This window comes from Mauremys mutica, chromosome 1 (genome assembly GCF_020497125.1).
Source record: "Mauremys mutica isolate MM-2020 ecotype Southern chromosome 1, ASM2049712v1, whole genome shotgun sequence".
Lineage (NCBI taxonomy): Eukaryota > Metazoa > Chordata > Testudines > Geoemydidae > Mauremys > Mauremys mutica.
In genome coordinates this window covers 91507827-91530490 of record NC_059072.1, presented here as the reverse complement: position 1 = coordinate 91530490, position 22664 = coordinate 91507827, and the positions used below count along the sequence as shown (strand labels likewise).

Genomic DNA, 22664 nt, shown 5'->3' with positions numbered 1-22664 from the left:
TTTATGTTAGCAGTGATGGCTGTGGTACAAATGGAAACTGTCCTCAACATCTGGCAAATGTCGGCCTTTATTGGCCATTTCATCTGCCCAGGTCAGATAAGGCATCATCACCCACACCAAGGTCCCAACTGGTGGGACCTTCTTGGGTCTGTCAATGTGGGACAGTTGAGTCCCTACATTCAGACTGGAACATGGTGATCTTGATGCAGATATCATAACATGGGCCCTGATTCAGCAAGGTACTGAAGCATGTGCCTAAATATACGCACACGAGTTGTCCTACGTGCTTCAGTACCTTGCTGAATCAAGGCTGTGAAGGTGCAAATGTCACAGTGCAGCATCACCATATCATCTGGTGATGATTTTGTTCCTCAATATGAATACAGATAAATGGCAGCCCTCAATCACATTGACAATATCTATTGCCCAAAGGTCACTCAAATTAATAAAGCCATAGTCTCTGAGTGTCAACTTAGAGACCTGCTTCTTGAGCCTTGACTGTTGTAACCTGGTGGCTAGGCCACCAATGCAAATGGACCCCAGGTTGAGTAACGGGGTAGCAATAAAAACCTTTTTAGTAGAGGTCAGGAGCTCAGAGATGTCAGGGACAGGTTAAAATATCCCCATAAGACTGAGGTTCCATGTTTTTAAAAGACTCAAGATAAGGAAATCTCTCTCTCTCTCTGATGTTCCCAGTTTCTCTCTCTATGAAAGAATCCCTATTACTGTGTGTATGGCAGTCAACCCGCAGGTGCAGTCTGCCCTCCAGAAACGGCTGGGAGCCAGTTCAACCACCCACTTACAGTCAGGGGTCTAACAGTTCCTACGGAAAGTGTCAGGAAGGACCCAACCATAGAGACTGACATCTCCTCTCCACCACGGGCGATCCCTCCAGCCCTGGATGGATGGAGGTCAGGAAGCGATGGGGAGTTTGTACTGTGCTCCAACAGTCCGTGGGGAGGGGGAGGGCTGTGGGATGGAGGACTTCAGACTCCAGGAATGTCACCAGCATGAACTCCACAATCGCTCTTGTATTTCACCAGCAGAAAATTCACCTTCATAAACTAAGTCAAAAGAAGAAGGAGGGGAAAAAAAGAAAATGAGCGATTGAGTCTCGTGCCAATGCTCTGTGGGGGATGTGGCAGGCAGAATGACTGTCTGGAACAGCCCCCACCTTCAGTGTGTGTGGGAAGCCCTATCCGTATGCTATTCTGGCTCGCAAAGGAATCCCCACAGACCCCACTCTCTCGGAAACAAAGTTACAAAGTCCTGCTGGAGTAGGGGCTGGACCACTTGGTCTGTTATTTCTCTCCCTGTATCCTCTGGGCCTCTTTCCTGTTCTGTGCCATTCTCTGTGTGTTGTCTCAAATGTTTTAATCCCACCTCCCCCAGGCCCTGGATTAACTGGAATTGACCAGAAGGAAATTTAATTGTCAGAAATCGAAGAGAAAACATTTCCCAACAGTGGGATCCATTAGGTCTTGGAATAGTCTCCCAAGGGAAGTGGTGGAAGCCCTGTCACTTGGGACTTGTTAAAGCTAGACTGGACAAGGCCTTGGAGACTCTAGGGAACAATCCTTCATGGGCAGGGGGATGGCCTACGTCTGATATAGCAAGTATCTGCCGTCTTTAACTTGTATGATACCTCTCTCTGTTCATCTGTCTGATACACCTGTACTGTGAACACCCCACCTTTTAACCTAAGAGCTAAAATAGACACAAGCTCCAAAGCTGTTTAATATTTTTTTTGCAGCGTGTGTTTTGCACTGTCTGGTCCTGATGAAATTATCATTAACCGTCAGGTGTTTTCCACTGTTACTTTGTACTTTATTCTCATTAGAGTCAAAAGTCTATATAATAAGTGTATGTAATAAAATATCTATAGAGCCATGAGTTTTCTGGTGCTTTATTGTCCTTGGGGTTTCATTCATGCAGCTCGGAGCAGGGATCACACAGAGTAGGTATTTTGAATCCCTCATGATCATTCTCTCATGACTTCAGGTGTGGGAACTGGTAGAATTCAGTCCTTTATCTTCTATGCCTCTGTCACCATTTGCACATCTCCCAATGATGCTAATGGTGAAGATATGTGCCTGAGGCGGAGGAGAGAACCCATATAACTGAGCATCCCAGTTAACTAAGCAGGTATGAGGGGCACAGGTGATATAAGAGGCTAAAGTATGGGACAGGGAATTGGGAGATTCCTAGCTCTGACTCCTGTATGGCCTTGGACAAGTCACTTAACATCTCATGTTCATCCTCTAGGCTGTTAGGATTAGTTGATGGCTGTGCCATATGTCATTGGAATGGTAATTTTCTCGACTGTGCAATTGCATCTCAGAGTTGACCTGTGGCCTTGATGTCACAATATTTTCACAATTCTTAATGTACTAACTCCTAGAACAGGTGTCTCCAGAGGTAACTGACAGGTGGCAGCAATATTTGAATAATATTCCTGAGGGAGAAAGAAAGGGAAGCTGTAATTTCTCCTCTAACATCAGGCAGTCACAGCCCGCTCAAGACATCAGGTAAGGATGTTTGTAGTTAATGCAGGCCAATTCTTTATCTCAATGGTTTCAGTAATGGATGGTCTGAGTATATCTTGGAGTAATTAAGCAGAAGGAAAATTGCTGACTGTCAGGAAATATTTCCTCCCCGTGAGAGAGAGCCAACTGTGGATGATCCTCTCAAGGGAAGGGGGAGTAGCCCCAGTGCTTGGAACATTTATAACTAAACTGGAAAAAACTCTAGAGAAAAAAAACAATAGAACTGGGAATAATGCTGCACTGGCCACAAGAGAGGTGTGGACTAGATCAGTGGCTTTCAAACTTTTTTTCTGGCGATCCAGTTGAAAAAAAAAATTGATGCCTGCAACCCAGTGGAGCTGGGAATGAGAGATTCAGGGTATGGGAGGGGGCTCTGGGCTGGTACAGGGGGTTGGGGTGTTGGGTGTGGGAGGGGTCAGGGCTCTGGGCTGGGGGCAGGCTTGAGTGGAGTTGGGGATGAGGGGTTTGGGGTGCAGGAGGGGGCTCCAGGTTTGTGGGGGCTCAGGGCTAGGGCAGGGAGTTGGGGAGGAGGGCAGGGTTCTGGTCTGGGAGTGCAGGCTCTGGGGTCAGGCCAGGGATGAGGGGTTTGGGCTCCAGGTTGGGGCGGGGGGCTCAGGGCTGGGACAGGGGACTGGGGTGTGGGGTTGGGGTGTGGGCTTACCTCGGGCAGCTCCCGGTCAGTGGCGCGGGGTGGGTGCTAAGGCAGGCTTCCTGCCTGTCCTGGCTCCGAGGACTGTGCTGCGCCCCAGAAGTGGCCAGCAGCAGGTCCAGCTCCTAGGCAGAGGTGCGCAAGCAGCTCCGTGTGGCTCTCACTTGCAGACACTGCCTCCCCAGCTCCCATTGTCCGGGAACTGGCCAATGGGAGTGTGGAGCCAATGCTCGGGGTGGGGGCAGCCCACAGAGCCCCATGCCCCCCCCTCCCCCGGCCTAGGAGCCGGACCTGCTACTGGCCACTTCCATGTAGGAACTAGCCTGCCTGAGCCGGGCAGCACCACCGATGGGACTTTTAACAGCCCGGTCAGCAGTGCTGACCAGAGCTGCTGCGACCCAGTGCCTGACATTCCGCGACCCAGTACTGCGTCACAACCCACAGTTTGAAAACCACTGGACTAGATTATCTAATAGTTCTATTTCCATCTCACATTTTTTCTCATAGGACCATAGAAATTAATCAACATAATAAATTATTCACTTAGAAAACCAGTGCATGGTAATATTTTCTCTCTCCTCCTATCTCTGCAGGTGCTGGTTTAGTGTAAATCCTGGCATTCAATAACTAGCAATCCAGTTATCTCCATTACATCTGGTAATTGGTTACACTACAAGGAGTCCATTTCTCTCTTTATTTTCCATGTGCTGAATCCTGGTCCAGGGATCTAAAACTTCTCTTGTGTTGGAGTGTTGGTCATGAAAACAGCCTGCAGGAACTCCGAATCACCATAGCTCTAGATTATTGGCCTATCTATTCAGAAGGGTCTGTCTGACTGTATACGACTGGGTTGCTGTGTAGGGTTACCAGGCAGCAAATGTGAAAAATCAGGACAGGGTGGGGGGTAATAGGAGCCTATATTAAAAAAAAGACCCAAAAATTGGGACTGTCCCTATAAAATTGGGACATCTGGTCACCCTATTGCTACAGTATACTTTTGCCTCCTCATTGTCTTTCCTTTTTGTTTGTATTTTTCTAGGTGTCTTGCTTTGTTTTGTCTTCTGGGTTGACATCATGGAACACAAAAGATGAAATAAAAAGACTGCATTTAAAAAAGGGCCTGCAGTTGTACCAGTGCAACAAACCACAATTGCCCCAGTGAAGTAAGGCTAGGAGTGCCCAATACTAGGACGAGACACCTCCCAGGAAAATAAAGGTGCTGATGATTCTAGCCCTGAACCAATGCTGCAGCAGGCTGCCAGGGGTGCTGTGCTGCTGGAAGTGCTGTATTTCCATGGAGACATGGAATCAAGCTCCAGGACACTTGGCACTTTTCATAAGGAAAGCGTTACTAGCTCTGATACTCTAGCCAAATTCCAATGTGAGTAATTACATTCTGCCCACCTACAGTAACCTCCAGGCAGTTTCAGACAGAAAAGTTATTCTTCACTTCCCCTTCTAAAATCCCTATTATGTTGTTTGTTAAACAGCTGTTAGGTTGCACCCCAGCCATGGTTGCACTGGTAGGAGGAGTGCATGATTCCTGTATATATCCTTGATAAAAGACTTTGGGACCCTTCTGGATAAGAGGTGCCACAATAATAACAATTCATAAAATATGGTTGAAAATTGTATTTAGTCATGAAAAGATGCCCTTTTTAAAACCCCCAACTTTTCCACAATTTTATATATATAAATTTGCAGATTTTGGTTGATACCAAAATTTTTGAAACTTTGCCATTTTTTATTTTCATTTCATTCCCCCCCCCTTCTCTTTCTCCCTTTAGTCCTGTTTGCCACTAAATTCAGCAGAGTGAGTGCTCCCTACATTTTCCATTTTTTCATTTTGCCACTTTGTAATGTTTCAAAACTTCCTCAACTTTGGAAAAGTTACAGAATAGCAAAATGAAACGTCGTAACTTTTCAAAAGTTGGAGAAATTTCAAAAAGTTACAAAGTAGCAAAAGGTAGAGAAAAAAGTCTGTGTGTGTGTGGGGGGGGGAGAATACAAACCCTGGACATAATTTATTTCATTGGATTTTTTTTTGCGGGGGGGAGGGGAAAGGGGAAGAAAAGGAAAAAACCAAAAAAATCAAAATCTTAACAATTTAAAACGTTTCAAAAATATTTGTACTAAACAAATAAATACATAAAATAAATTTTGTTCTGTTTTGCCCCATGTGAAACAGAAACAACTGAAAATGTTCACAAAATTGGTCCTTTAATATAAATAATAAAAATGATCATAGTGTGCCATCTAAGTAATACATGGAGCATATAGGTTATTGTCTAGATACATAGAAGTGCAGCATGTTTTGATAATTTCACCTGTCTCTGAGGAATCCACACCTCTGGTTAGGCCCTGTGGATGGACTCAGCCTTGGCCGGGAATGACAGGGTTAGGGAGGCAAGAATGTGCTAGGGTCACAGGGCAGGAATGGCTGTAATGCTAAGATTCCAAGCCCTTCAGGCCCTTCACAAACAGCTCATTGTTCCACCCCCTGCTGCTCTTGTCTCCTGTCAATGCTGGGTGTGGGGAGGGGAGGGGATGATGATGATGGGGGTGATGTTCCTCTTCCTCCCAATGACTGTAAGTAGGTCAGAGGCTGGAGGTGGTCCAGGCTGCTCGGCGGAGGCTTTGAAGCTAGACTCAGGCAAGGCACACAGCTTGAACAGAGAAGCCAAGCCAAAGAGATCCAGAAAACCGAACAAGGGCAAAGCTGAACAGGAAGAGGCTTATACACATTGGTAGGGAATGTATTTAAATGCACCCCCTGTACAGGGCTGCTAGGGCACTTGAAACCCAGCCAGCTGCACTCACTGCTATTCCAGTCTCAGGATCCCCTAACACAGCTCAATTAATGCACACAAATCCAGCAGCTCCCCTTCTTATCAATCCAGTCCCCAGGACTCATAGCTCTGGTGATGTATCTCTTTGTAGGTTTCAGAGTAGCAGCCATGTTAGTCTGTATCCACAAAAAGAACAGGAGTACTTGTGGCACCTTAGAGACTAACAAATTTATTTCAGCATAAGCTTTCGTGGGCTACAGCTCACTTCTTCGGATGCATAGAATGGAACACACAGACAGGAGATATTTATACATACAGAGAACATGAAAAGGTGGAAGTATGCATACCAACTGGAAGAGCCTAATCAATTGAGATGAGCTATCATCAGCAGGAGAAAAGAAAAAAAACTTTTGAAGTGATAATTGAGATGACCCATAGAAGGTGTGAAGAGAACTTAACATAGGGAAATAGATTCAATTAGTGTAATGACCCAACCATTCCCCGTCTCTGTTTAAACCTAAGTTAATTGTATCTAATTTGCATATTAATTCGAGTTCAGCAGTCTCTCTTTGGAGTCTGTTTTTGAAGTTTTTTTGTTGCAAAATTGCCACCTTCAAGTCTGTCACTGAGTGGTTAGAGAGGTTGAAGTGTTCTCCCACTGGTTTTTGAATGTTATGATTCCTGATGTCAGATTTGTGTCCATTTATTCTTTTGCATAGAGACTGTCTGGTTTGGCCAATGTACATGGCAGAGGGGCATTCTTTGTAAACACCCAGTTCTGGCCCTTCTCATGGTGCTGCTTCATCCTGACCTGTTACACTCTATGTTACTCCAGTTCACACAGCTCTGCCAGTGCACCTCTGTCCTGACCTACTGTGCCTTATCTTTGCCAGTCCCTCGCACAGCTCCTGACTTTGGGGGAAATTGGTGGGAGTTTTCAGGAATGCTGACAAACCAGATGGAAGCAAAGGTCTCACCATTCAGTACAGAAGCAGGATGGTAGAGAATGGAGGGGAATCCAGACACTTGCATGTTCCCTTCCAAACATCTTTCTCAGATTCACGCATCGTTCTGTTAATCTCCACAACCGGGGTGAAGATTGATAAACCCACAGCCAAAAAGGGCATTGGGAGATCCAGAACCAAGATTAAGAGTCTCATTGTCCTTGCTAGAGCTTGGCTTGGATCGGGGAAAAGAACCATGGCACCTTGGCTTATGATTGTGTCAGAGTTCATAGATTAAGCAGGGCTGGGGCTGGACAGTGCTAAATTGGTGAGAAAATCCCCAGGGAAAACCCAGGGGCTGCAGGAAATGCCAGGAACTCAGGTACTGTAGTATATTTGCAATGTCCCAGTGTGTTGCTAGGGGATGCTGTGCTGAAGGAGATGCTGTTTTTCAGATGAGATATAAAACCGAGGCACTGACACACTCATTCTCTTTAAAGATCCTATGGCAAAATTGTTAACTCTGACCTCCCAGATATAGTCTAACTTTGATCAATGCATTCTGCTGGTCTAAAAAAATCTTCCTTTGGTGTCAGGTGAACATGGTTATCCTCAAATTGTCATGCAGCATTGCTGGATCAGAATGTCTGCGACGTTCCTCCCCAGTATAAGGTAAGAGAGTGTTGGGTGGGAGGGATGTAGGATGACACACAGCTCCCCCCTTCTCTCCTTGTCTTGGTGGAGCAGCATCCCCAGACTACTTCCTCTCCTTCTTGACTGGAGCGCCCCTTCCTGTTTCAATCTACTCTAACTGCTGCTCCCCAGAAGTGGCTGCACTGTAGCAGTAAGTAGGTGAACAAAACCTGTGTATCTAGGCTGTACAGTGCTTTGCAATCCCGCAGATGAAAGATTCTATGTAGAAATGTCAGCCATGAATATTCCCATCATCCCATGTGCCTCAAGGCTTTTTTTGATTCCCTTGTCCTTGTTTTTCAGTTCCTAGCCTGGCTTTTTATGAGTGCTCTCATTCACTCTCTGCCCACTCCCTCTTGCTGTTGGGGCCAGCTGTGTTCCACCCCAAGCTCTCCAAGTGTCTTTCTCTCCCACTTACTTTTAACAAAGCTGGGAAAACTTCCTACAATGAAGAGAGAGAAGGAGAGAGAGCAGGAAGGATGGATGGCAGGAGGAAGGGCTCTGGTGCATTTTCTGTGGCTGCCTCAGCCAGGACAGAAGCCAGGAGATCTGAACATCTTGTGATCAATGCTCCTGCTAAGCACTGATGTGGTTAAAATCTCCCAGCCGGATCCAACACAGTCTATGGGAGATTTGGTCACAGCTGCCCCCTCTCAGAAATGTGGAATATTCCTTTCACCGGCTGAGGGATCTGGGACATCAGCTGCTTGGTCCCAGCTGACAGTCTACCCTCAGTTGCTGTGCTCCAAGAGCCAGGTAAGCTCTTACATTTCCCCTTCACTATCAGACTCCCCTCTGAGAGTCAGATGACAAGGACAAAGGGCTGGGTAAATCTGAGCCTTCCTTGAGCTGATTTTGACTTGACCTAAGAACTGCTGCACCAGATCAGTATCCAGGATGCAGGACATGCAGAGAAAGGCAAGGTAACACTTCATCCCCATAGTACAGTTCTGGAGGGTGTGGGGGAAATTCTTCCTGGTCCCAGCTGGGGCTTAGAGTGTGCCCAGAAGCATGTGACTTGAAGCCACTTGACAGCTCTTATATTTGCTATCTGCCAGGGCAGAGCTGAGGAACACTGGCAGAGGACAGCACATGGGAAAACCTGTAATGTCACTGCCCAGCCAGTCCAAGCCCTTCTGCCAGCACTAAGCCTTGTAGGTGAAGACTGATGCTCCCTTTTAATTTGTTTCTTTAGGAAGAATAAAGGTACCAAGAGTTTAGGATGGACAAGGACTTCGCTCCATCCCCTCACAGGGTCCGCAGATGTATTCCAACTCTGGGAAGCTGCTCCAGCCCCAGCCGCATCCCAGGTTTATCAGTCCGGCCGGTGGGAGGCAGGGGGCAGGCGCCTCTCAGCCCCAAGCTGAGAAAGGAAACCCACTCTGACTCCTTTAGCCAGGACTCCACAAGGCAGAGTCCACTTGCAAAGGGGAGAGTGAGTGCCAGGCCTAACTCTAGGCTTGCAGGCCCAAGGGAGCTGAGTAGCACTGGGCTGCCCATCCCATGCCCTCTTCACCCTTCGTCCAAGTCCCTTCCGTGGACTACTGCCAATGGTTTAGCACCACGGAAGCTGAGCTCCATCTCATTTACCCTCCGCCGGAGTGGCTGTGCACCTCCACCTGACCGGCAACTGCTCCCACCAGCCTCTGCAAGGAGAGAGCTCCACTGTCCACTGGGGAAGGAAGCACCAGGAGGGGAACTGCCCTTGTCAAATCTGCAGCCATTACCTGGAGTACAAACCTTGCCCCCAAGAGTGCCTCTTGGTTGTATGGAGGAGCAAACAAATATTGGGCATGATGGGCAAATCAGTGCTGCATATCCAGGGTCAGAGATGCCCACCACATTGCTTCCCTCAGGTCCAGATTTCCAGAGATGCTTGGCCCGTGCTACTCTACTTCCTCCTCTGCCACATCCCCAAGTCAAGGGGAAACATCCCATGAACTCATCCATGACAGCAGCTGGTCAAGAGGATCACGTGGCTACCAAGAGATACAGTGACCCACTTGGCATGGGAATTCTCCAAGAGCCACTTGGATGTGGGAATACGCCAAGTCCCATTCCTGAGCTGTGTGCTCAGGGACTGGCTCTGGGGGGCCGACTCTCTGCTGCAGATACCATGATGTCTCCTGTGATGGACACAGCTGGGCCAGCATGTAAGTCCAAAGAGGGCAGCTAGACTGGGTTGAGTCTGGGGTCTTGTCCTGAAACATGCTGGTGCATGGAGGTAGAAACAGGCATCAGGGTTTAGCCCTGAGGTTTCATCTTTCATGGGGTCCCATTCTCCCATCATGCTATTTCATGTGGAGAAGTCCCAGCTACCAGACAGTCCTGATGGAGCATTACATCAACCAGGGGTGGGGGTGGCAATTTTCCTCCTTCATGTTTTCAGTCACACTGCATAATCTTAACAGTTCATCATTTATAAAAGTATATAAAGGGTTAATAGATGATTACTAGATGTTGTGAGCATAGTGCAGACACATCTGTACTGTGTGTAATACAGGTTACCAGCACATCAGAAGAAGTTATTCTAGATGGTTATCTAATCTAGCTAGCAATTGTTTTTAAGCAACTTCTGAATGTTCCCTTAATAGAAAGTGGCATCTCATTTTCTTTTTTCTTTTTACATTTTAAAAAAGGAGGTTTTCAAAAACCTCACAAAAGAACTAACCCTGCCAGCCCTGACTGGCATCTCCATGGGCCAGCCCTGTGCTCCCCCCGGATCGCACAGACTGGGAAGTTGCAGCAGCACAGGATCTCAGCCATTGTGACTGTGTGTGGGGGGACCTGAAGTGAAAATACAGTTGATTCTTTTTAGGCGGCAAAGCGCTGAATGTCCCCTTTAGCCAAACAGGAGAATGCTCTGTAGTCCTCACTGGGTTTTAGGCCCTAGCTATCTCAGAGATTCCTGTCTCATCACATCGAGACAGCTGCGATTGATGGAGACATTGTACCTGATGGAGCCCCAGGTGAGGTCTGGGGCATTCTCAGAGGAACGTCCTCCGCTGTGGAATTCCGTGCCACCAGAGATCAGGATGATCCTTCATGGCCAGGTTTCAAACACCTCTCTTTGAGCAGACTATCCCCCAGGCACGGTCATGGCAGAGCAGCTTGGCAGTGCTTCCCTGACAGATAAACAGCAGGATAATCCCAAGTAAGAAAGTGGCACAGATCATGGGAGGAACGAAGGGTACAGCCCTGCCAGATGGACATTGGTTTTCTTAATCTTGTCTGTGGTGCCTAGATACTGTGTTGCCAGGTGCATCACAAATAGACAGACAGGCATCATATCCCGAAAGTGGAATTTAGAGATTTGATTTGCATTTGGCCTCTAAATTCCCTCTCTTGGGCCACTATTTGGCAGACACAAGAGGCCTGATTTTTGTGCAGCTGTTTGCTGCTGGGCACAGTCAGTGTACAGTGCAGCCCTTCTGATCTGATAGTGTTTTAAACCCACTTTGCACTCCCTGGCCAGGGGCTATGCTCCTCCATCCCTGTGCTGGTCACAGGGCCACAGTACAGAGCAAAGCCACCTTCGCATTTCCTGATACGCTCTGTGACCGGTGGCCTGCTCCTTTAGGGGACAAGAAGCCTGGGCCAGCCAGGCCTGTTCAAAGAGCCCCACCTGTGTCTTAATTATCTGCCTACCAGCCTAAGGGGGCTGGACTAACTGGGGTCGGGTGATTGCCTTAAAAAAATTGCTGAGAAAATTCCCTTTGGAGGAACCATAGGGAGTAAGTTGGGCTCCTGTGGCAGGATCTAGAAGGACTAGCGTGGCCGTGGAGTCAGTGCCCAGGTGCAGAGCAGGGAAGAGAGAAAGGTTGCTCAAAGGGGCTAAGACTGAGAGGAAGACTTTAGGGAAGGAGGCTGGGAGTCAGGGCTGTATCCCAGAGCCAGAGAGAATTAAAGGTAACTCAGAAGGGACGGGGAGCTGAGCCAGGCAGTGGGGTGAAGAGGAGCCCAAGAGGACAGAAGAACCCTTTGTTTGTTTGGGACTTTTGTTTGGATTTTTGTTTCCCCAGAAAGGGACTGAACTCTGAGAATGGCACTGCCTGAGGGCAGAACCATGTGAATCCCTGGGAGAGACAGAAAAACTGGATGAGGGGAAACTGAGGCATGGGTGTGCCTACAGCACTATGCTTGGCCACTAGGGGGTGCTAGTGTGCAGACACGCCCTATGACTCTGTCCAAGCACCTGTGCAGCCCCCAGTATAAACTAGAGCGGACTTGGGGCTATTCTAACTCCTATTTGGACTGCCCATGGCCCTGCAGTTGTGAACAAGTGGAAAGCAGTATTCTTAGGCTCCCTCCCACTTCATCTCTGCCCCTGGCATTTCCTTGTATCAGAAGCTGCAAGGAAAGGTGGCATAGAATTGTTCTGCCAGCTGTATGCCAAACAGCTGACACCCATCCTGACCGGGGGCAGTAGGTGTCAGTTTTTGGTCACTGTATGGCCTTGTGTATCACTGGAGCAGCATATAGACCACAGCAGAGTAGAGAATCAGGCCAGTTTTTCACAGGATTACACCAGGAGGAAGACAGCAGAGGTCCAGACCCAACATCCCTCACAGAGATACACGCTAGTGACATCCATGTAGATACCCATCTTCAACCACATGCATATACTCACAGTGACATGTGCACAAAGACCCAGACAGACACAGATGCCTGTGGGCACCCGGAGAGAGACAGTATATGCACAGTGACACAAAGACACACGTCTCCTTGCCCTGGCATTGGCCTGCAGACACTGCTTCTCTCTCCCCTCCCGCCGCACAGAGGATGGCCCACTCTCTGCCTCTGGCCAACAACCAGACATCCACTTACCAGGCAAAAGGCTTTGAAAGTCCCCCAGCTGGAGGCCTGATTGGCTTCAACTGAGGGCAGGTCTACACTACGGGGGAAAATCGATATAAGATACGCAACTTCAGCTACGTGAATAACATAGCTGAAGTCGAAGTATCTTATATCGAATTACTTACCGTCCTCACGGCGCGGGATCGACATCCGCGGCTCCCCATGTCGACTCCGCTACCGCCGTTCGCATTGGTGGAGTTACGGAGTCGACATGAGCGCGTTCGGGGATCGATATATCGCGTCTAGATGAGACACGATATATCGATCCCCGAGAAATCGATTGCTACCCGCCGATACGGCGGGTAGTGAAGACGTACCCAGAGTGACTCCTGATTGTCCCTGGTGTAGGTGAGATTGGAGTCAGGCCTTGGGATTGACACTCCCCAAATGCTTAAAATCTCCCAACCTGTTCTCAGTCCTCCCTTTGCAAAACCCCTTCAGCAGCCTGCCGAAGGGTTAAATCTCTCTGCATAAACAAGTGGCTGTGGCTAGAGATGCTCCACAGACAGAAGCATATGAAAACCGCCTGGGAATAGGGAAGGAGAGGAGGGAGGGAACGAGTTTGTGTATGGCAGGGGGAGCATATTCAGGGCACATCTAATCCATTCATCACAGCACCTCCCGTCCCCAGCAGCAAGCACACCCTCTTGTGCCCACCAATCCAGCCAGGGTCTTGCAGCAGCAGCTGGGATGAAGCTTTGGATCCCCGGAAGGGAGGGAGGGAAAGAGTGGGGGAGATTTTGCAGGGATGTTTAATATTCAGGTCACATGATATGACCATGGCAGCGGCAGCAGCAGCAGCAGCATCCTTGCTTATCTGAAACATCTAGTGGAGGAGATTAAAAAAGAGAGAGAAGGACAAAGTGAGAAAGAAAAGCAGAACCTCTGAGGCAGCCACACTGCACCGGTGTCAGGAGAGAAAAGTGTGTGTGGCAGGGGAAGCTACCGCTCGGGAGCATATTCAGAGACAAAGAAAGATTCATGTTCAAAGGTAGGTGGTCCATGCTGATGCTTGCACACTGGCATGGTTTTGTCAGGGCTCAGGGATGCTGGAGGGATCCCCTGATGTTGCTGGCATATCACTCCCTACACACGCACACACACAGAATGGTGACTTGCCAGTGCTGCAGAGAGGAGAGAGAACGTTTTCTTTAAGCCTTTTTCCTCTCGATGGCAAAATTCTGGTGTCCAGGAGAGAGCAGGGCAGGTGTGCTGGTAATGGTGAATAGCAGTCACCAAGGCTGCTCCGAAGGAGGGAAATAACCCCAGCAGCTGGCCCAAGGGTGGGAGAAACTGCAAGCTGCTTTGCAGCTGGCTTGGCCCTTGTCGATTGCAGATGGTTGCACTCTGGGCAATAGGAATGTCCTGTTCTAATCCCCAAGCATCCAAATGGGACTCAGTGAGCAGGCAAAGAAACCCAGACACGGATGAGGGCCCTTAGGCTGACATGGGATTGGAAACACATACACCTGGGCCCCAAGGCAGAGCACTCTCCAGGCTGCCTCGTGGCACAACTGTGCAAAACCCCTTTGGGACATGACGGTGGGAGACAGAGTGCAGCCAAGAGCTTGGGGGCTCTGGGGAGATTGGCAGCATGGGGAAGAGAGGTGTGTGCTGATGTGGGGCTGAGGGACAGGCATGGGAGAGCATAGCTTCCTCCTGAGGACTGACCCAGGGGTAGGACATGATCCAGGGGAATGCCCCAATGGTGAGATCAAAGAAGGTAGGTGAGGTAATATCTTGTATTGAACCAACTTCAGTTGGTGGGAGAGACAAACATTGGCGCTTGCACAGAGCTTTTCTTCAGGTCAGACCTGTCAGAGCATGGGACAGCTTTCCAAGGAAACCCCATCACCGGAGCCATTTCAACCTAGAGAATCGAGAACCCTCTTGCTGCAGCTGAGGTGGAGGGGGGGAAATGACCTAATAGTTCTTCCTCCTTCCTAGTTTCTGTATTTTCAGTGAGGCTTCAGCATGCTAGATTTCACTGCAGATTGGAGAGAGATGGGCTACAGTCTAGCCCCAGTACACCAGGTGGTTCTTAGAGGCATATTAAGGAAGGCTGCCTTTGGGGAGAATGTAGCAGCCACAAAGAGCTGGAATAAGTCTCTCTGTCCCACTCGAGATACCCTTGTCCTTAGTGGGGGGGAAAAATAAACTGATTTGTGGCCTCTTAGTCTAATGATTTAGATTGGATTGTCCTGCACTATAAATTGTTTGTCTTGTACGGACGTACATGCTGGAATAAATGGCCCCCTGGGAACCCTGGGACCTAGATAAAAATGAAAGGCATCTCTTCTAAAGCTTAGACAAGCGAGAAAAAATGATTAACTATGACATTTCTCTAGGTCTGAATTAACGAATGTTAATGTCTGCAAACCACATGGAGATTTGGCTTAAACAATAGCCACTTGTGTTTTCAGGGGCATACACTGATGTGTGGAGGGCCAGATTCTGATGTGCACACTAAGACCCTTTTATTCCACCCTGGCAGTGTAAAAGGAGCCTTAAAGTGTATGTAGGTGAAGTTAGGTTTCCGGAACAGTGTTGCCAGGACAGTGTAAGGGAGCTGTAGTGTAAATGGGAATCTGGACTATTGGGAGCTTTGCCCTTGGCTTCAGTGTCAGGATCAGGCCCTTATTGAGTGGAAGGAGATGTACAATAAAGCTATAGCTGTATTGCCTGAGTAGTAAATAGCACTTTGTTCCTAGAGGCTGGATTCTTTGTGGTTGAATGTTTCCACCCCTCACTCCTTTTGCCATTCAGACAAAGAACAGGAAGGCAGGGGGAGGGGATAAGGAGCCTTTCATATCTAGGTTACTGGTTCTAATCTTCCCCCGGGGCAGTGATGACTGAAAGTCCTTAGCATCTGATCTCCGTTCAGCGGCCTATGTGTAATGAGTTTCTGGGGCTACATCCAGCTTTGGGTGGCTGCTGTAAATATAACAGTGATGGACATACTAGATGGATGAATATTAATGATGCTGAATAGTAGCAGTCACTATCATTATTATTATTCATTTTTAGCACTTACATAGTGCTGTTCATCCATAGAGATTAATGTGTTTTAAGTGTCACAGTCACAGGGCTAGCTGCACCTCAGTTCCCTTTCCGGTCACTTTGAGTGCACCCCCTCAGTGTTCAGCCTTGTGCCCTTATTTATTCTTGAGAGGCATCTTGCAATTCTCTCACTCTTGGACCAGGATCTGGGTACAACACCCCGTCACCGTGCAGGTCTGACTGGACACCTGCGTCTCTTCCCTTGGGGAATCAGTGCTATAGTGACTAACAGCCTTCTTATAACAACCATAGGTGCCAACTTTCTCCGGCGCCCATGGGTGCCCGTGCCCCCCTCCACCCTTTGCCCCGCCCCTGGCCCCGCCCTGACTCCACCCCATCCCTGCCTCTGCCCCCATTCCAACCCCATCCCCAAAGTCCCTGCCCTAACTCTGCCCCCCTCTCTCCCCCTATTGGATCCCTTCCCCAAATCCCCACCCCGGCCCCGCCTCTTCCCCCGGCGCACTGTGTTCCCCCTCCTCCCCTCTCCCTCCCTGCCCTGCGAATCAGCTGTTTTGCGGCTCAAGCGCTGGGAGGGAGGGGGGAGAAGCAGGATGCGGCAGCACGCTCATGGAGGAGGCGGAGGTAAGCTGGAGCAGGTGGGCAGGGCGGGGCCACACCAATTTTTTTCTGTGGGTGCTCCAGCCCCGGAGCACCCACGGAGTCGGCGCCTATGATAACAACTATGTTTATTAGGCCTCTCTCACCAACAGAGTCTCACCCACCTTGCCTCTTTCTGTTTATTAGCACATGGAACTGTCAAAGTCAGATTCAGGACTCACAATTTGTCAGACCACTCGGTTTTATTAGCAAAGCGCTCTGCTATTACACCCAGATAATGTGTGAGTGCCATGCAAGGCTTAACTACTTTATTTATACAGATAAAAAGGGCAGGAACTTAACAAGATAACAAAGGGAACAGAACTGATAAGTGTACCTGGGGCTAGACACACATATCTTATTTTCTTATTAACTCTTACCAATCTGCTAATGTCCCACCATTAGCTTAGTGGACCCACTGTTCCATACCTTAATGTTTCTCTTCCTGACAACTTTATTTCAACATTCCTCATTCCTGCTTAAGGGAACATACAACATTTCTTTAATCCATTCTACTTTTACAATCTAATTCATTCTACTTTCACAGAACAAAGCATTAGAGAAAAGGATGTAAAACGGAGAGTCAGCATGTACATTTGGTCTCATCTAAGCCTATACTTCACTGCCAATTGAATGAAAGAGGCTTCGCCCTTGAGTTCCAGAAAAGAACAGACCCAACTTCCATTTTGTTGGGAAGCCAAGGAACTCTTGAAAGCCAGGCTGGACCCAGCTTGTGTCTCAGGGCTTGTCTACACAGGGACAGTCAGGAAAGCTAAGGTGAACTAACAAATGGTGTGAAGTTAAAGCACATTAGTTCAAATGCATTTAGTTCCTGTGTGGATGCTCTCATTCGGAAGGAAAGTGGCCTTAGTCCTCTGTAGCTTAATCCACAGTGAACTAAGACCACTTTCCTACTCGGACTAGGACAATCCCAGTTAGCAGGGATGTCTAGTCCCCTGCTGCAGCTCAGGAACAAGGTGCAGTGGCAGCACTTTGTGGGCTCAGAGACAGCAATATGATATTGGGGAGCATCTTGGTGAGGACTGAAGGGCCTTGGCAGAGCTGCAGGGATGCCCATGACTTGGGATATAAAGGAGAAGGATTAGCAGGTTAAGCAAAGGGAGTAGGAGAGCAGGCTGATTGAGCTCTGAATGTTTCATCTGATATCTGGACTTTCCTGGCTGGCAACAGCTTTGAGAAAGCTGGAAAAAGACACCAGCAGCCTTGAGGGATGCTTTGTCAGCATAAAAATCACAACGAGTTGTGATGTGCAGAAGAGTGACTTCCAGCTGAGAAAATCTCAGCTCAACAGCTATTGCCTCAACCTTGGGGCTACTGCAGCCTCTCTTTTGTATAAGGAGATGAGAATTGCTAGGCTGCATCAGACCAATGGTCCATCCAGCCTCCTGTCCACCCTGCACACTGGACTAATGTTGGATGCTCCAGAGGAAGGAGCAAATAACTTATAATGCACCTCCTCAGTTTAGAAAAGCAAGGAAGGATGATTTCTTCCCAACAGCCCTTTCCCCTGCAGGCAAGGACTGGATGAAGGCTAAATGGATCTCGGATCCACCAAATATTTGGGTTTCTCTTCCCCATCAAAGCTGTCAGAGGCTGTGTGGGCTGGAGCACAGGACTAAGCATCAGGAATCCACAAGTCCTGATCCTGCCTTTGCCACTGACTCACTGGGTGGCCTTGGCAAGTCATGTGAGGGACTTTTCAAAGGGCTCCTATGAGTGCTCTGGAGAAGACTTGGGCCCTCAGACAAAAGGGGTGTTTTCAAAGCAGAGTGTGGGCAGTGCCGGTTCCTTGAAAATCTGCTCTCGGCACTGGGTGCCTAAACTACATTGGGTGCTCAGGTTCAGCCTGGGGTTATCGAAACCTCTCTGCAATATGATGCTTGGCTCTCCGGGCACAGCTATTATCCCTGGCTTGGAATGTCCTTGTCTCCCTCCCTACCCTCCCAGCTCCAAGGTTCACTCAAGACACTTCTGTAATCCTCTTATGAGGCACCCATGGCCTGCTGTGACAGCACAATGACGTCAGCAATACTAGCCAATCAGGGCCCTCACTAGGCTCCCAGGTTGGGCCTAGGCGTAGAGCTGGTCAAAAGTTGGAATTTCTTGTTTGCAGGAAATGTTGACATTTTGAAATGTCTTTTCTTCTGATCTGGAATCAAAACCAAATATTTCTGAAATTTCCCACAAGACAGAAAATCTGAAAAATGTCAGTTCTGGGAAATTTGAATTTTTGAATTTTGTTTCCAAATTTCCTTTTTATTTTTATTTTATTTAAAGGGTTTTTTTCATTGTTATAGCTTTATTATTTATGCATTCAGTCATGCTATGTCGGTAGTAATATGCATTCGTACAGGCATGTTATAATATGACATCATAGCTGAAACTTTCAAAGTGTCGCACTGTTTCATTGCAACACAAAGAGGAGTTGCTTTGCTCGAGAAGAGCAGAGGTTCTAATCAGTACTAAGTAGCAGCTGCCCTTAATGAGTTTAAAAATAAAATAAAAATAGAAGATTTAAACTATGCTATGATGTCACATCATGACACGTATATCCAGACACCTCTTTCACCATGTCAGCCTCAGTGTTTCTCCCTCTGGCAGGGGGATGGGATGAGGGAGCTGGAGTAGATCAATCCTACTCTGCAGGTTTTTAATTCTTAACTTTGGTTTATTCACAGTATTTACAAGGTGGGCCTCAGGGCTGGCCTGAGTGGTTCTCGTAAGCAAAAAAACCCAACAACACAAAAGAAATACATTTCCTTGCCTCCACCTGAGCACTGCTTTGTTATGATGGCTTCTGGTGGCCAGCATTTCCCAAAATAGAAGTAAACTCAATGTTTCCCCTACAGGGAGGGGAACAATTGTCCGCCTTTTCTCCCTGCTGCTGCTTGTTTCTTTCTCTTCCCATTTCATTGGAAAGGGGATGTTAAAAGGTTACCAGTGGCCCCTAATTGGACTCAGGTGTTTCTAACTAACCCGAGGTAACCTTTTTTCAGTCCCTAGGAACTTCACCATTCTAGGATGGATATATCTGCCTTCCACCACTCAGGTCCATGTCTTCCGCCCCCAGACCCTGCAGAGACTCCTCTATGGTACAGGTACTCCGGCTTGGAGCACATTGGCACATGCCTTCCTGTGCCACTTCCGAGGGCTCTGATATGACTGGCAGCTCCTTTATTTCCATCCAAGAGATCTTCCAGGAGACCTCTCTGAGCTGCCGGTCTTCTACCAGAACCTCCTCTGGACCTGGAAGCTGGTTTTGGCGACCAGGTCCGTGGCGGCTACTAAGGGGGTAGATCTCCTCACAGAGCCCCTGCTACACAATCCCTAACTTCGTGTGCAGGTGGTGGAGTTCCAGAGATTGGTCCTGGCAGAAGTTACCAGAGTTGGAGACCTCCTGGACTACGATCAGGGAGACTGGGTGGATTCCCCGACGCTCGCTCAGCGCATGGGGCTCTCCACCCTTCGTAGCCCCCGGCGTGTACTTCAGGAGTATAGGGCAGCCTTACTGCCCACTGCTCGGGTTTACCTCGACCGGGTCCTGTGGGAGGGTACTCCTCGCCCACCCTGTACTCTGGGCCTACCGGACCTTTCCATCAGGTCCCTGCCCCATGAGTCCCCCACCTGTCCCACCCATACACCGTGACCCGGCTGCACGATTTGCAGCCAGTTCACTTCTGGACCACGCCAAGAAAACATCTGTACATGCTCGTGCTTCACATCCTTCATTTCCTCAGCTTCATGTCCTGCCCCGATACAAAGTGGCGGGACCTATTGCGACCTGTTGAGAGTGAGGAACCCCAGTGGGCCAGACTATATTCCACCCTAGTCCTAAAGCCTGCCAGGGATATTAGTTGGTGGCTCCTCCACGGAGCTGTGAGCATGGGCATGTACTTGGAACAGTTCACCCCTGTCCCCGATGCCTGCCCCTTTTGTGGCATGAGGGAGACCCTGGTGCACGTATACCTGGAATGTGCCAGGTTGCAGCTCCTGTTCTGGCTCCTTCTGAACATCCTTTTACATTTCTGGCTGCACTTTTCCCCTCACCTTTTCATATACACACACTCTATCCGTGGCCCCACAAAGTTGCAGGACCTCCTTGTCAACCTCCTTCTGGTGATGGCCAAAGCAGTCATCTACAATACCAGGGAGAGGAGGTTGGCTGATGGGGTTCTTTGTGACTGTGGGATCTATTTCTGGTCCTCCCTCCGTTCATATATCCAGGCAGAGTTCCTCTGGGCGGCGTCCGCTGGCTCCCTTGACATCTTCGAGGAGCAGTGGGCGCTGTCCAGGCTTTTCTGCTCGGTGTCCTCTTCAGATTCCCTTTCTTTGACCCTTTGACCTTCACACCTGCCCGTTACATTTTTTGTTTTCCTCGTAATTATTTGAATTCCTGGACCTTGTGGATTCTCCCCTAAGGCTGTGGAACCCAATAGGACCACTCTTACAGCTGCCAGGTCTGACTTTGTCAGTAGTAGTGCAAATTATTATATTATGCACTGTTCCACCAGCATGTCATGAAATAATGTAAACATAAAAATAAAATGCAAATGGAAAAAAAAGAAACAAAATGTCAAAATGCAGAACCAAAAATTACAAATTACAAAACAACATTTTTCCAGAATGAAAATATTTTCACTTCAAAATATTTTTTCTGCAAGAATTTTCATTGGAATCTACACATTTTTTTATATATTTTGATTTTTGACAAAAGCAGCTTTTCTGTCAGAAAATGGTTTTGATGGAAATTTTCCAACTAGCTTTGATTGGGAGCTCAGGGGGCTTTCAGAGGGGTGTTTGGTTGCCCCAAAGATGTAGTGGGGACACATGGGGGTCATTCTTAGGTTTGGGTCAATATTTTCATTAATGATTTTGATCATGGACGGAGAGCATGCTTGTAGATGACCCCAAGTTGGGAGGGATTTCAAGCACTTCGGAGGACAGGATTAGATTTCAAAATGAACTTGACAAATTGGAGAATTGGTCTTAATTCAACAAGATGAAATTCAGTAAAGATGAGTGCAAAGTACATCACTAAGGAGGGAAAAATTAAGTGCACAACTACAAACTGAGGAATAACTGGCTGGGTGGTAGTACTGGATATGGGAGTTATAGTGGATCACAAATTGAATATGAGTCAGTAATGTGATGCAGCTGTGAAAAAGGCTAATATTATGGGGTTTATTAAATAGAGTGTTATATGAAAGACACAGGAGGTAATTGTCCCACTCTTCTTGGCACTGGTGAGGCCTCAGCTGGAGTAGTATGTTCAGTTCTGGGCACTATACTTCTGGAAAAATGTGGGCAAATTGAAGAGAGTCCAGTGGAGAGCAACAAAAATGATAAAAGTTTTAAAAAACTTGACCTATGATGAAAAGTTTTTTAAAAAGGGCATGTTTAGTCTTGAGGAAAGAAGACTATGGGGAGACGTGTTAACAGTCTTCAAATATGTTATGGGCTGTTATAAAGAGGACAGTGATCCATGTTCACTGAAGGGAGGACAAGAAGTAATGGGCTTCATCTGCAGCAAGGAAGATTTAGGTTAGATCTTAGGAAAATCTTTCTAACGGTATTTAAGATCTGGAACAGGCTTCCAAGGGAGGTTGTGGTAGCACCATCATTGGAGGTTTTTAAAAACAGGCTGGATAAAGACCTGTCAGGGATGGTTTAGGTTTAGTTAGTCCTACCACAGTGCAGGGGGCTGGGATTGATGACTTCTTGAGGTCTCTTCCAGTGCTACATTTCTATGATGCTATAAGCATATGCATGGCATAGGTACAATTTCTATTCCTTAGAAGGAGCATTGTCTTCCATGTGTAGGGTGGTCCTGATTTTATAGGGACAGGCCCGATATTCAGGGCTTTGTCTTATAAAAGCACTTATTACGTCCCACCCCTGCCCTGATTTTTCACACATGCCCACCCTTTGGAAACTACTCTCCTTTAAAGACTCTCAGGGCAGGTCTACACTAAGGGCGGGGGTCGAATTAGGGTACGCAAATTCAGCTACGTGAATAGCGTAGCTGAATTCGAAGTACCCTAATTCGAACAACTCACCCGTCCAGACGCGGCGGGGTCGAACTCCGCGGCTCCCCCGTCAACTCTGCCAACTCCTTTTGCCGAGGAGTACCGGAGTCGACCGCGGCGCTTCCGGAGTTCGAACTATCGCGTCTAGATCAGACGCGATAGTTCGAACTCCGAAAAGTCGAACTCTCCGCGTCGAACCGGCAGGTAAGTGTAGACGTACCCTCAGGTAGGACACTCAAACATTGACACACACCCCCTAAATCACTGCCACTTTTGAACTTTTGGCCTTTGGGCTTGTCTGCACAGGGAAATTTACCAGTGTGGCTGTGGTGGTATAATTATGTGGCTATAGTTATAACTAAGGCTCTGTTTATGTCATGGAAGTCATGGAATCCCTGACTTCCAGAGACCTCCAGTGACATTCTCCGCTTCAGCCCCAGGGGCTGCAGGACTCTGGAGCTGACAGCCAGTGGGGCCCACCC

The 22664-nt window shown here is 48.0% G+C and overlaps 1 protein-coding gene across 5 annotated transcripts in view; it reads left to right on the top strand.

Annotated features, from left to right (window-relative positions):
- The first annotated feature begins 9309 nt into the window (after positions 1-9309).
- SEPTIN3 (septin 3) overlaps positions 9310-22664 on the top strand; it is a 28519-nt gene continuing 15164 nt past the window's right edge. For 3 of the 5 annotated variants that reach the window (XM_045032173.1, XM_045032166.1, XR_006582614.1), the window contains exon 1: positions 9310-9774. In XM_045032173.1, coding sequence (XP_044888108.1) covers positions 9390-9774 — 385 coding nt within the window. In that variant the 5' untranslated portion in view covers positions 9310-9389. Of the gene's footprint in view, positions 9775-13292; positions 13470-16786; positions 16913-22664 lie in introns of those variants that run through there. The other 2 variants (XM_045032186.1, XM_045032193.1) reach the window with 2 other exon arrangements.